A 15,534-nucleotide genomic window follows, 5' to 3' on the forward strand; every position below is an offset into this window, starting at 1 on the left:
ACAGGAGCTGAAATGTTCCTCAAGGTGGCAAGAAGAAGTAGAGTTGTGTTTTTCAAGTGGTACAGTTCAGTTTAGTACGGCATTGTTTGGAACGCACTGTGAGAGAGAAAGTTTGGTTTCATCACTCATGCCTAAATGTAGAGGGTTCAGAGAAGGTGTCAATTGTAATTTCTTTCAGTTTTATCTCGAGCCTTTAAAGTTTCAAAACAAATCCATTCTAAATAAGCCAACTGGAGGCCAAAGTGAAGTGGAACGTAATGCAATTTCAATGGAGAAATTGTGACTAGACACAGAATATTATAAACATGACAAATCAAAGAAGGAAGAGCAAATGAAAACTTGAGTTACTATGGTTCTATGAGTCCCGGATGACCGCAAAAGGGTCATTACATTATTTGTTCATTTAATAGGAGATTATGATTGACACTAATGTATTTTGATAAAGGTAAAAATCCTGATTTTCAAATTTCACTGGACAAATCCTTGCAGAAATGTTGAGCCCACAATAGTTTTTCATTTGATCTACTAGTGATACATAACCACAAACTATACTTTTTGTGAATCTCATATAATGCAAGCAAAATTAACTGCCATTTCTACCTTGGAAATCAAAAATGAAAAAGTCTTAAAACCATTTCGATTTAGATCTGTTATGTTAATGTTTTGATCTACTTCACTCTGTCGCCTCAATACCTGCATTTTGAACATTCTGATGACAAAACATTTTAAAGGATCTATAGTTATGACTTTATGGTTTCAAAATGCTATGGTACATTATAAAATTATACTACTGTTTAATGTTGTTCTTAAGATTTATGTAAACATGACTTTAATGGCTGCTATCTGCACTCTTACAAGAAAGCGACACCACACAATACACAGCCAGACGTACCACTTGAAAGCAACAAGACTCTTTTCTTGTAACACTTCCTGTAGCATGAAAGTGACAAGTATTGAGTTGCAGTAACAGTAGAAATACAATTAGTTCAGTAGTACTTAACGTGTGTATGTTTTTGTGCTGTCACATTACTTGACGCTGACATAGTGTACAAAGCAAGCACACAAATATTACAATGAAGACAGAAATGGAAGGTTTATTTGCAGAAATGTGTGTATGTAGCTCTTTAATTACCAAACTTGCCTCCATTGAACAGTTTTATCTGTATTTCAGTAGACAGCGTTTACACTTACATTCCACATAAGGACTAACCTGGCACTAAACCCAGAACTAAGCCATAACTAGACCAGGACTAAACCAGCACTAGAGACCAAACAAGCTCTGAATGCAGCCTGCAACTGTTTTGAAACTGAATAACCGCTTAAATGTCCATGTTATGTGCTCTTTTGCGTCTTCCCAGAATGCCCAGCGGTTAGGGGGATCCCAAGTGGCGCAGTCGCTTTCAACTCCTGTGGTCTCCGTGGCAACGCCCAGTCTCTTAGCTCCTTTTTCTGGCATACAGGCTTACAACACTGGTAAGTTCTGGTAACTATGTAAAACACCTAGACCCTAGTTATTCCGAGGGTTTGGCACACATTGTCAGACGAGTGAGCATCTGTGCAGTACCGAAAAAGATAATAGTTTGTAACAAAACTAAAAGTGCTTTAAGTGCATATGACAGTTCCCATGATTACTTTGTTTGTATGGATAGTATCTGTGGTAATTATATATCATAGTTTTACATCAGTCAAGTTGCTGTTTGTGAAGAACATTTAAATTAAAAAAAAAATGCAAAATGATAAATTGGATTTATGTTATGATCCCGGAGGCCAAAACCCAAAAGCAGTCCGGATAAGGCAAATAAGAATTTATTTAACAAAAAGTTCAAAATCCAAAGGTAGGCACAAAGGCTCCAAAAGTCACAAAAACACAAAATATTCAAATTTCCAAAAAGCCAGAACTGAAAAGTACAAACTTGCTCAGGTAGACAGATAAACAAGGCCAGGGCAGGGCAGGAGTACAAGCAGGACAGACATGAAGTGACGAACGGACCCAGAACAAAGGGGAGACAGAACTTAAATACACACAGAGAAGCAGGTGATTGGTGGAAACAAACAAGCGGCAGGAGAAACTAATTAAGGTAATGAGAAGACTGACAGCAGGTGTGGTGGGAGGTGACTGGGAAATCCAGGAAGTAACAGACAGCAGGTGAGGGGCGGAGACACAGAAACAACCATGGGAGCACATGACAACACAAGGGGCACATGGGAAATAGAGTCTCTGCAGAGCGGATACTAACAATTTAACAGTTAAAGGACTAATATTATGTCGGTGTAATCGACCTGTTTATTTTAAACCAGGAAACACTTTAAGACAAAAACTGGTTCACCCTAAGGACAAGTTGCCGACTCAAAAACAGAGCAATGTAGTTTATTCGATCCAATGCAGTGAAGAAAGCTGTAAAGAACGGTACATAGGTGAGACGAAACAGCCTCTACACAAGAGGCTCTATCAGCACAGAAGAAATACTAGTTCAGGACCTCAGAGTGCCGTGCATCTCCATCTTGAAGCCTCTAATCACTCGTTTGAAGACGGTGAGGTGAAGGTTTTAAGCAGGGAGAAAAGATGGTTTGAAAGAGGAGTCAAGGAAGCTATTTTTGTTAAAAAAGAAAGACCTTCTTTAAACAGAAATGGAGGGCTAAGATTTAATCTTCCTGTTATTTATAATGGGTTACTGAACCCCTGGAAAGGTAGAGGACCAGGACATTTAGATGCTAATCAGGTACTCAGGGTGGTTGAGCCAGGGTCTCACTAAGACAAAGAGGACTCTAATAGCCCATTAAGATTCTGAATAGGCTAGCTCGGTAGATACAAGGGGGGAGTTTCTGTTGAAACAAACAACTCTTTCTACTTCAGGAAGGCTCCGCCCAATGGGCGGGTCTTACCACAGAACAGTATTAATATCGGAGTTCTCGATCTAAATTCTTTTATTGACAATGACTCTTGGATGAGAGTCGAAATGTCTATTTTTTCTAACTGAGTCCAGATGACTACAACTGAAGCTTTTTCGACTAATATTATGCATTATTTTCATTGTTGTTGGCCTTTGTGCTCTCATCAAATAATACATTGAAAAGTACATTTAACTTTCTATCAGTCAGTCGAAAAAGCTTCAGTTGTAGTCATCTGGACTCAAACTGAGTCCAGATGACTACAACTGAAGCTTTTTCTACTATGGAACACGCCTGGACGAATGAGGGATTACACCGACATATTTCTATCAGTCAGGCGTTCCTACAGGCAGCAGAGGGGAGAAAACAAAAGCTAGCTTGCCGCAGCTTTCCAATACAAGTACACTGTTTTTAGAGTTTAGTTATGATATACGCAGGAGACCTCTGGACCTCACAAATTCGGGAAAATTAGAACCAAGATTTTTTTCTGAGGTTCCAGTCCAGTAATGTTTTTAATGAGGGACCAATGATATAAAATGAGAAAAGCTCATAAAAGTTGGTTCTGCATAATATGTGTCCATTAAAAAAAAAAAAAAATAGCATATTCGAACAGTAACAGTGCTTAAACATCCTTTTTTTACTACACGAATCAAAGATTATGCTCTTTGAGATTGTACGTCTGCCTGACTAAACTGCCTTTTCGCCGACTTGTAGACTATGTATCTCAAATGAGGCCAGTCAGCAAAGCAGCGATAGATTTGAAGCTGCTGGAATACTGTCCATATTGTGGTGAAGAGATTTTCAGAGTGTCATGTAAAAAGTGGGGCCCCACACTGTGCCGCACAAAGCCCGATGAATATTCACTTTGTTCATTGTGTGAGAGCTTCTGGAACCATTCCACTTCAAAGGTCCCCATTAATATGGATTAGAGCTGATTAATATTGATGTGGCAGAAAGTTGGATGATGTAAAACAGCAGCCATCCCCCGGCCTCGGCTGTCTGAAGAAGGTCTGCACCAGCACTGAAGAGCCTGGACACAAATGTTTCAAATGGTTGTTGTTCAAGGTTTTAAATATATTGACATTTTTAATTTAGACTGCAAAAAAAGGTTTTTATGAATATGTGTAAGTGTTTTTTGTGGGTTTTTTTTGTTTTTTTTTACAAATTTAGGAGATTTTGTATTATTTATATGGTCCTTTGATCATTCATTTCTACCTTGCATTTGCCATGTTTTTTTCTTGTCAGTTTTTAGCATTTTCTGCTTTCATTTTTGAAAAAAAATAATCAAAAAAACTTTCATTTTTTATATATATTTATATATATAATATGGGTTAGGGTATATATGTATTACTTTCTATGGATGATCTTTGTTTGGCTTTTAAATAAGGTTCCTTAGTCAACAATTTATAAGGCATTAATAAGTACTAGTCAGTTGTTTATAAGCACTTGGTTTGTAGATGGATTATAATACTTTATATAAATGTTAATACGCTGTTAACCAAACACATTATTAACCAAACACGTGTTATTAAATTATGTACAAATGTTTGTAGGAGCCTTAATAAGCTGCTTTTTAAACTGTTTTCAATAACCAAGGGATATTGAATTGAAAATAAACATATAACTTGGGCTTATTAATGCATTACTGATAGTTTACTAGTTGCAATCTTTCTGTGCCGTTTGGTTGGTTTTGTTTTTAGACCTTTTTATTTGAGTTAGAGTATCTAAATCACTATGTATGATATTTTCCTCAAGAGAAAATTATAAAAAAAAAAAAAAAAATCCATTCTTTTTTTTAAATTTATTTCACCTCAAGCATTTATGTTTATCAAAATGTAATATAATGTCGTTTGAACATTTGGATTTAATTTAAAACCTGCATGACTGGGGGAAAAACCCACATTGACCGCGAGGAGCTTAAACTTGAACTGGCGTGTGTGTCTGCAGAGTACCAGCTGATGAGTGCCGACCTCACGGCGCTGCAGACCTTCACACCTCCAGGGCTGGTGCCTGGCAACATGGCTGCCTGGCAACAGCAGCAGCAGACGTCCATGGGCCAGGCTCAGCAGGCACAGCAGCAGCAGCAGATCAACCTGGGACCCCTCAGTAACCTCTTGTAAGTTCCTTCCCTCTGGGTTTATTTGGAGAACATGTTTTAATTCCACTAGCAGGTCTATGGGGTTGTCACTGTTATAGCATGTTGGCTAACTTTAACCTGCCCTTTAGGGGTTATGCAGATGACGACATGACATCTAAAAAAAAGAAAATCGAGTAAACAGTTGTGGGAAAACCAGATAAACAGCAGGAACAATGCACGCTCACAAATAATATTCATACAGACTTGTTGAACTGATTACTTTTTCTCCTTTTTTTAAACATTTTTTAAGTCTGTGTTTTGAGGAAATGATTTGTTGTGGGATGAGTTAAAGTGTCATTTATCTCCCTCTGCTGTTAGTAAATAAGCTAGCTAAGTTCTGCTAAGCTCTAACAACAGAAAAACTAGTTTCAGCTTTCAGTCATTGTGTCCTATTTTGTGTATTTCTGAGGGTTAAAAATCGAATCGAATTCATACCACACTGGCTTTTTGTTTAGCACGTTTACTGCATTTTTTCCTCAGTTGTCAAATGATTAAAGGTTTATTTGAAAGACCCCGGCTAGCGCAAGCTCTTCCAACCCTGATCTCTGACCTCGCCTGTGTTCCTGCTCAGGCGATTGGAGCGTTGGCGTGTTAGCTCGTTAGCCTGTTAGCTGATTCGGAGCACCAGGCATGAAAAGAGTGCCACAGCATCGCCGCAGCATCACCCCAGCTGTGTGCGGTTGGTTGATTCATCTTCCTGGTGACCTACATAGCACCCCCTCCCTCTCTCTCTCCCTCTGCGCTCAGCCCCCTCGTTCCCACCGGAGTCCCACTCTGATTTAGCTCCCTGTATCAAGGCGAGGCTGCGAGCGGTTTTACGATTCGCAACAAAGACACGCAGGATTGGAAAAAGTAGAAAAGAACAGCTTAATTTTGTACACCATTTTTTGTTTGGTCAGCGTATAAGAGCAGCAGTATCTCTCCAGTCACATTTCCAGCATTGTGGTTCAGTTTGGTGTGTCCAATAACAAAAAAATACTTTGGATCAATGGCACTATCTATTTTAGCCAAGCATTTTGTATTGCAATTAGATTAATTAGTTATACCAAAGCATGTGGCCCAAGTTATCTAGAACAGGGTTCCCCAACCACCGGGCCAGGGAAATAATCTATCAGTGACAGCATCTTCTCTGACGTAACTTGGGTCTGTCCCTCATGACACGCTAATAAGCTCGTCTGTGGATATATCATGAAAAGCCTTATAGGAAATTGCCAATGAAATCCATTAAATATAATGAAGTATATTATATCTCTGCTCTTGTCCTGCGTGAGAACATAACTGATATGTGCATAATACATGATACGTCATCGCGGATGCGTCGCATCAAACACGCTGCCCGAAAGTAGACCCAAAAGCCAGCGAAAATGAGTAAAAAACAAAAGTCTTTGGAGAGCGTTTTTGCAAAGGGGAAAAGGCCAAGTGAGGAGCAGACGAGTAGCAGACGAGTAGCAGACGAGTAGCAGACGAGTAGCAGACGAGTAGCAGACGAGTAGCAGACGAGTAGCAGACGAGTAGCAGACGAGTAGCAGACGAGTAGCAGACGAGTAGCAGACGAGTAGCAGACGAGGAACAGACGAGGAGCAGACGAGGAGCAGATGAGGAGTCAGCGGGGATTTTGGAGGACACGTCACCTGGGCCAGCATTCTGCAACTGCTACGCAATCACCTGTTTTTACTTTTACAAGAGTTTGAGCGCTACTTCCCGTGCGCAAAAAATCCATGAACTGCACGTGAATAGATCCGCGACCCATTTGTGATTAAACCGGGCGAATCGAGCATGTGCAACAAGAGGATCAGCTGTTGGAGATTGAAAATGATGGTGATCTTAAACATATATTTGAGGGAACAACTCTGCTGACTGCCATATTTATGTGATGAGCTTCCACCAGTCAGAAGAACAGTGCGGACACGTGTAACTGTACCTTATGTTACTCCAATTCGGATCTTTTGGAATAGAACACTTAATAATGTACAAACGCGTTGAACGAGCTGAATCGAATGGAAGCCCAAGCCCCGCCCACTTTCGCGCATAACCTGGCGCACCGGTCCGTGAAAATAAAACCTACATTATTCCGGTCCGTGGTGCAAAAAAGGTTGGGGACCCCTGATCTAGAAGATTGTATATTAAGAAGATAGACGTTCCAATTGCAGCAGACATTGAATATCCTCATGACTATTTGATCCAAATCTATGACTTTGTTTACCTCTGATTTACAGTGTTTAGGTTTTACTTGTGCTACTGCTGACCTGGCTCTGACCTGTGCATACTGTTGAGTCCTCAGGCAAGACACTTAACCCACCTTACCTATGAATGAAATGTGTTGTCCGGGTGATTGGTGAGCGCAGAGCGCCATGCTTCCCTCAAACTGCCCTAGGGCAGCTGTGGCTACAGTAGTAGAAAAAGGTGTGGACTTACAAGTCGTGACTTGGCCTTGAATCAGACTTAAGTCATTGTTTTGATGAATTGAGAGTGAGACTTTATTTGATCAAATGGACTATGACTTGAATGCCAGTGACTCAGGACACTCTTCTCTGTAGAGTTTTCATACTTTATTTTACAGGAACAAACTGCAACATGGCTCTCCCATGTCTCTATTTGAAAGGACTTCAAACTCAAAGCATAGGATTTGGGACTTGACATTGACTTGAGGTCAAAAACTTGCTTGAACAAACACTTAATTGAGACTTGCAAAACCTCTAAGAGTGTGGGCTGTGAAAAAAGAATGTTTGAAACTGTAACATTACTTTGACAGTCTAGATGAATTATAATTATGTCCGTTTGTCCTTCTTTGTCTCATCATGAGCCTGATTCATGGTCAGGTGTATTAGCTGGAGGCACTCCACACAGAAAGACCTCTCTGCTCCAGGGCTATGACTCGATGTACATCTAAAACATCTTCAGTAAAGTCATTAATATCTGCCATTGCTCTGCCTTAACTAAACAATGACAAAGACCATTACACACACTCCCAACAGCCCTTCCTCCTTTTGAGCTCTTCTCTTCTCTGTCACGTTGCTGCTTCCTTTTACCTTCTCCCTTCCCGCTTTTTAAAAGTGCTGCACTTTTTTTCTTACGCCGAGCCGAGTGCTTGTGTTGTCGGAGTTCGGGTGGCACCTAACGCTGGGATCTGAGGTGCCTTGGAAGTGTCATAAACAAAGATGTGACAGCACCAGCGCAGCGCCTGATCCGCGTTCCTATGAAAGACAGTCTCTGGGAGGCGTTTTCAACTCCCAGACTCTCAACCAGTGCACAGCTGCATGCGCCATTGCGCCTGCCATGTTCCATGCATTAAAATTTAACTTTGGAGCTATTTAACTGTCACTCCGGGCTGACGGGGAAAGGCAGCGATCATGTACGAGCTAGTCCCAATGCTGTGTGTAGGGCTGTAATGCCTCCAAATGCAAGACCAGAAGGAATCGCTGAAATGGGGAGCAGTTGTCAAAGAAAATTTGTGGAAATTGTCAATTTTATAGGAGATAAAAGTGCGCTGTTGAGTACTATCTGGTCATATTTATGGATGTGTCAATGCAATTCACATCGTAGTTAAGTTAATAACTGCTTAGATGAGTGGAATACAGCTAATCAATTGTTAATGGCATTTAATGAGCGGAGAGGCAACCGTGGCACAGTGATTAGAGAGGTTGCCCAGCTACTCGATGTCTGTCATTGTGTCCTTTGACGAGACACTTGTGTGAGCATGCTATGTTGAGTTAGAGGGGGCCCATGTGATTCTTCTGACCTGTGTATGAGAGCGGCTGTAGCTGATACTTGTACTCTTTAGCGTGCTAGCGGCCTTAAATATAGGCAGATATTTAGTTTGAGCCAACCAGCTGCATCAAGAATGTGCATTAGACTTCATTTGAACACTTTATTGTGAAGAAGATACTGCCCAACATGTGATGGCACTGCTTGGTCATAGGTTTGTAGTGACCACAAGGCTCTGGTTGATTGTCAATAATTGTATATAAATCTCTGCCATCCGTTTCTCTGGATTCTAAACAATCTGTATTGGCCTCATCAATGAAAAACTCAAATCTCTATATAAAACCACTGAATTATAATTATGTTCTTAGTCTCATCATGAGCCTGATTCATGGTCAGGTGTATTAGCTGGAGGCCTCTCTGCTCCTGGGCTATGACTCGATGTACATCTAAAACACCTTCAGTAGTTTATTCATTAGGTTTCTACACATAGGGTTGTTGCAATTGCCATGAATTATTGATTTTTCTTTAGCGTAAACAAATTGCATTCACAGTGACAAAACATGAACATTTGAGTCTTGTAATACGAAAATTATATTATATTGTATTTATAATCATGATGTATTATTATTTTATTATTATTTTTTATTATTGATTCTCTGCATGTATGATATATATTCATCAATCTTGAATTCATTGCTAAGATTTGCTTTGAATTATTTTCACACACACGCACACAGACACACACGCACAAAGACAGACACACATACACACACACACACACATTAACATGAACATGAGGCTGAACCAGCTGGCTGACCACATTTCTATAAAACAACTTTTCTATTCTCTAAGTGGTAATAACATTTCTAAAATTCATTTCAAAACACAAACACTCACTGCCAATTACTAATATCAACAAATGTGTGTCCAGATTGTGTTTTATCCTCCAGCACAGATCAGAGCTGTCTGGTGAAGTGACCGGCCCTTTTTTTACACAAGAGTCCAAATGCTGTGGGCCATGTGTAGTGTACGTCCACCAGGGGGAGCACTGAGCAGGGGAGGGGGATCTGCTCACAAAGCTGGGACACTAAAAACTCTTGGACACAAAATGACAGGCATGATGCTGGTCTAAATTATATATGAATGATAATAAATGATGATTGAGTGTGGTTAGCACTCACTCACAGTATAAAGCTTGAATAGTAAAATTCTGACATTTGTGCCGATCCAGTGTTGCAGTGTGGCCTTAAAATAAAAATCAAATGTTTCAAACACTTTTGACAGCAACCCTACTCCTCCATGTCAATCAAACTGAGACCGATCACTTACCTGCAACTTTCATCTGGGCCTATTCACTACCTAAGGAAACCCTAAACCCTAAGGAAATGTGGCCCCAAAATCTGGCCTCACACACAGATTTTGAGTCCATTAGAATGCCACAGACTCTTTGCTATGTCAGTGTAGTGTATAGAAGACACATTTAGTGTAATATATGCAGGACAACCTAAAAAAAACATTGGAAACAACTTTCCAGCATGATTTTATCACCTCAAGCGCACTTTTTAGTGTGGCCTATTGCGGTGTTATAATCCTAAAATGTGTATTTAAAAGAGTTCTTAGATTGTGTGCCCCTCAATTTGTTAACTCATCATCAGGGTTTTGGAACCCCACTTGGTCTGGCTCATCACCTAGGACTTGTGTACCATGATACCAGGGTAACATAGCTCCTTTCTTCAAGGATGATGTTGTCCTAATGACACCATCAAAACTGGACCTGCAACATGCACTGGGACTGTTTCCAGCCCAATGTGACGTGGCTTGGATATAAATGAGCGCTTCCAAATCCTAGGCCATAGTTCTCGACTGGAAAAAGGTGGCTTAACCTCTCCAGTTGAGTGGTCTTTTTCATGAGTGAGGAAAAGCTGGGGTTAACAGGCGGATATATTCAGCGACTGCATCACTGCGTCTGCAGTGATACCGGACAGAAGAAAGAGCTGAATCTCAATTTACTGCTTAATCTACGTTCCTACCCTCACCTATGGTCATGAGCTTTGGGTAATGACCAAAAGGACTGGTGGCTGGGTGGTCCCTTAAAGGTAGGGTGAGGAGCTCAGTCACACAGGAGGACCTTGGAGTAGAGCCACTACTCCTCCACGTCGAGAGGAGCCTGGTGAGGCTCGGGCATCTTTTCCAGATCCTCCCTCGAGAGGTGTTCTGGGCATTTCCCACCGGGAGGAAGCCCAGAGTAAGACCCAAGACATGCTGGAGGGACTCTGTCTCTTGTCTGTCAGCTGGTCTGGGAACGCCTTGGGATCTAGAAGAGGTGTGCGTGGAAAGGGAAGTGTGGGCCCGGCCCCGGATAAAGCGGAAAAAGATGGATGGATAAAAGAGTTCTTAAAAAACTCCTATACAAAAATTCTTTTGCCTATAGGCATAAATCACTGGGGGGCGAGAACCCACTTCCTGACAGGGGGGTAAAGCTAACTAGGGGCACTGCTGTCTGAAGCTCTGTTACCCTAAAAAGCTGACTTTGTTTTACAACAGGTGAGCTTATCTGTGCTGTAAAACTAATAATCTCACATTAACATTAGCCAACCTTTTTTTCTGTTCATCTCACCGTTTTTGTTGAAAATGTATTGGTTATATACATTAAGTATTCTTGCAGACTATTCCTTCTAATAAAATACAAACGCTTGGCACATCACAACCCCCTTTGGAGTATTTTTTCTATACAGCCCTTATAGACCAGACTGAGATTATTGCCCCGCGTAGGCATTCATCTTTGCTTAATCTCAACTATAGTCTGCAAACAAACTCTATTCTAATCTGGATGTATCATAGATGTGTGTTCTTCTGGTCACTTGTATCACCTGAGCTCATTTCCTGTCTCTTATTTCCACACGCAGCTGTTTACACGTTGGTCTCCTCTGGACAATCTAAATGTTAATGTCCACTGCCCCTCTCTCTCTGCTCTGTGTGTCTGAGAAGTCTACTGCTCTCCAGATGGCACTAGTCTGCTGCTGACCAAGCTTGTTCACCTCGCCACTCCAGAGTCATATGTTTGCAGTTTCCAGTGGAAAGTGTCTTTAAGTTTGGTTCATGCTTACATACACTTTCATTACTGCGTTTACACATTTCAGTGAAAGTTGTCATTCAGATAGGTAGATTCTGTATGTTCTTAAGTCTAAAGAAAAGCTGCATATCGTACACTCTAGCAAATGTTATTAAAAAGGTTAAGTTTCCAAGAAAAAAACATTTTGTGTATCTACGGTAGTTGATAGAATACACATTTTAATAGTGAGAAGAATAATTTATTATGCTCTATGTACAGACACACTTCTCGTTCTTATTCTGATAAGATCCTCAGGCACAGAAATGTGTTAAAAGATGTTTTAAAACATATTAGTGTAAATATAATTATCAGACAAACGTGAAATGTAGGTAAAATGGATCACAAAAGTCCAGAACTATTATTATCCTATACACTTTGTTATAACTTGTTTTAATTAAACATTTTAATTAGGTCTTTTTGTAGATTTTTTTACTATAAATGATTTACTTAATACTCAAGTTTTCTTAAACAATATTCAAAATATAATCTATATTACAATTTACTGCCCGGGGTATACGGGATTTGAACCGTAGATGAAAAAGAATCACAATGTAAACTGTGGATGCATCTGTATCACTATTTTACAGTGCAGTCATAGCATGCTAAAGGATGGACAAAACATGCTAACTAAATGTGTAATAGATACAATATACTGTAACGACATACTAATAACTCCACCGTCATTTTTCTTTTTTATGGTAATATGATGAATCTAAAACTCAACCATAAACCAGTATGAAGACTGTAAGACTGAAATGCTAACTGGGTTAGCATTTCCTTGCTAATAAAATCAAAACAGACCTACAAAATGCTATCTTACTCTCATTCCTCCAGTTAGCATACTACGATACGACCATGTTATTATTGTGCTGTACGTGGCCAAAATATCCAGTCCGGTTCTCAGCTGCATGAAAAGCTTGAGGAGACGGAGCACACCTGGATGAAGTGCTTACGCGACACTGTGTTTGTCTAGGCCACGTTAGCACACATGCTAGCAGGCTGTTTACTAAAGCCTCCCCGGGGAACACCACCCCAGATTACCCAACGCAGCAGAACAGTGCAGCCGCCGCGCAAACTCTGTCTAGCGCTGGAGAAGCTAGACTAGACGCTAACAGGTTATAAACTTAGCATGTCGTACAAGCTAACATAATGACGAAAGCAGGGATGTCCAAATCCTAATCCGAGGAAATTTGTTTATGGGTAGCAAATAAAAAAAAATGCTAATGTTATGTTGTAAGTTGTTAGTATTAGTATTGAATCATTTTTGAACTTCTGGTCTGAGTTTGGCCCCAGTTTATTTGTGACAGCATTTGGTCCTATTTCAATCTTGGTTTAGTTTTAGGTTTAGTTTTAGGTTTAGTTTTAGGTTTAGTTTTAGTTTTAGGTTTAGTTTTAGGTTTAGTTTCAGGTTTAGTTTTAGGTTTAAGTTTAGGTATAGGTTTAGGTTTAGGTTTAGGTTTAGATTTAGGTATAGGTATAGGTATAGGTTTAGTTTAAGGTTTGGTTTAGGGTTAGGGTTAGGTTTAGGGTTAGGGTTAGGGTTTAGTTTAGGTTTAGGGTTAGGGTTTAGTTTAAGGTTTAGGTTTAGGGTTAGGGTTAGGGTTTAGTTTAAGGTTTAGGGTTAGGGTTAGGTTTAGATTTAGGTATAGGTATAGGTTTAGTTTAAGGTTTGGTTTAGGGTTAGGGTTAGGTTTAGGGTTAGGGTTAGGGTTTAGTTTAGGTTTAGGTATAGGTATAGGTTTAGTTTAAGGTTTGGTTTAGGGTTAGGGTTAGGTTTAGGGTTAGGGTTAGGGTTTAGTTTAGGTTTAGGTATAGGTATAGGTTTAGTTTAAGGTTTGGTTTAGGGTTAGGGTTAGGTTTAGGGTTAGGGTTAGGGTTTAGTTTAGGTTTAGGGTTAGGGTTTAGTTTAAGGTTTAGGTTTAGGGTTAGGGTTAGGGTTTAGTTTAAGGTTTAGGGTTAGGGTTAGGGTTTAGTTTAAGGTTTAGGTTTAGGGTTAGGGTTTAGTTTAAGGTTTAGGTTTAGGGTTAGGGTTAGGGTTTAGTTTAAGGTTTAGGGTTAGGGTTAGGGTTAGGGTTTAGTTTAAGGTTTAGGTTTAGGGTTAGGGTTTAGTTTAAGGTTTAGGGTTAGGGTTAGGGTTTAGTTTAAGGTTTAGGGTTAGGGTTAGGGTTTAGTTTAAGGTTTAGGTTTAGGTTTAGGTATAGGTTTGTTTTAGATTTACTCCCAGTTTAGATACGGCTTTGGTGTGGTTTGAGTCGGACTCCTGCTGGTAGACTTTTAATGAGCACCGTTTGTCGAATATAAACTTCATTCATTGATCAGCACTGTAGAAGTCAGATAAATGTGATCCGTGTGTTCGTACCAGTGTTACCAGAGCCGCGGGAATTGGGTGGCTTTTTAAGAGAAAATATTGCCCATGGGTTGGGCCTGAGCCATATAAAACGTGTGAACTAGTTTGACTTACATTACATCGATACAATCCTCCGTCTATTTAGCCTAAACAAAACCCAGCGCGTCTGCGTCCTAACACTCCACCAGCTGCTCCTCCCAAGCAGGTCATTTTGGGAGAAGACTGCGCTCTGCTGTACTGTACATGTGCGACTGTGTGTGTGCAGTGTTACTGTTGGGGCCAGCCTGCCGCCTTCATCACTGTCAGGGCTGCGCTGACTCGGCTCTTTTCCCCTCGCCATGGCAACAGCACCCCCGTGGCACCCCCATCCATCTACCTGCAGCGGCCAGCAACAGCCCGGGCGTGATGAAGTGGACTGGGGGAGAGAGAGAGAGGCTGGCTAATGTCCAGGGAGTTCACACTGTCTGAGGGAGAGACTTTTGGAACAGACTAGTCCAGCAGAGATGTACACAAAAGTGCGGGGTAGAAATGGAGTGAATATTATGGCCTGGTAGACTGTCCGGACATGGGCAGGGCTGGAACCAGGGCCATTCAGGGATGCAAGCTCCATCACTAACAGGAATTACGTCAAACCAAAAGCACTTAAACTCATCGGTCTGCTAATAGGAGTAGGCTTTTGTCGTTTGGTTAAAGTTTGTTAACTTTTTAGCTCAAAAACACCAAAAGGTTTACACATATCATCAATGATATTAAAGACTTAATGTTAATATGATCGATGGGTTGGTACCAGCCAAAACGGTCTTGATTAATACTAATTATAGGTGTATGGGTGGGACTCTGTCGTGATACAGGAGTGACAGGCTCACACTCACAATAAGAAGGTTCTGACTTTGATTCCAGTGCCGGGGGAAGTCTTTCTGTTCGGAGTTCGCATGTTTTACCGTTTTCTCGGTGGGTTTCCTCAGGGCCCTTCGGTTTCCATCAACCCAAAACATGCACAATTGGCCTAGATGTGGGAGATACATGTATATTGAACAATGGATTGCACTGCAGTAGTTTTGAATAGCAAATATATTGTCTTTAATAAAAACTGACTGAGAAAATGACTTGCAAAAGATAAGATGAAAATTAAACATGCAAGAATGTTCAAACATGCTTTATATGTGATATTTCCTCACTGAACTGATTCTTGAACCTCGACCAAGACAATTACAGGCACATTTTAGCACATTGACGGATTGCCTCAATATCATCATTGAGATATCCAAATTTATCAATATTGTGCTCCTCTATGTAAACTAAAATCCTCCAGCGAGGTAGTCCTGACCAAGCTCGAGCTCAAGA

General features: G+C 40.5%; 1 protein-coding gene across 9 annotated transcripts in view; it reads left to right on the forward strand.

Moving 5' to 3' along the window:
- Positions 1-15,534, forward strand: part of mef2d (myocyte enhancer factor 2d) — a 174,440-nt gene that overhangs the window by 150,600 nt on the left and 8,306 nt on the right. For all 9 annotated transcript variants that reach the window (XM_072461409.1, XM_072461411.1, XM_072461412.1 and 6 more), the window contains 2 exons: positions 1,359-1,473; positions 4,837-5,005. In XM_072461409.1, coding sequence (XP_072317510.1) covers positions 1,359-1,473; positions 4,837-5,005 — 284 coding nt within the window. The remainder of the gene's footprint in view (positions 1-1,358; positions 1,474-4,836; positions 5,006-15,534) is intronic.

The sequence above is a fragment of the Eucyclogobius newberryi genome, unplaced genomic scaffold (genome assembly GCF_026437365.1).
Source record: "Eucyclogobius newberryi isolate DKJ021-1_F unplaced genomic scaffold, fEucNew1.0.hap1 SCAF_3, whole genome shotgun sequence".
NCBI lineage: Eukaryota > Metazoa > Chordata > Actinopteri > Gobiiformes > Gobiidae > Eucyclogobius > Eucyclogobius newberryi.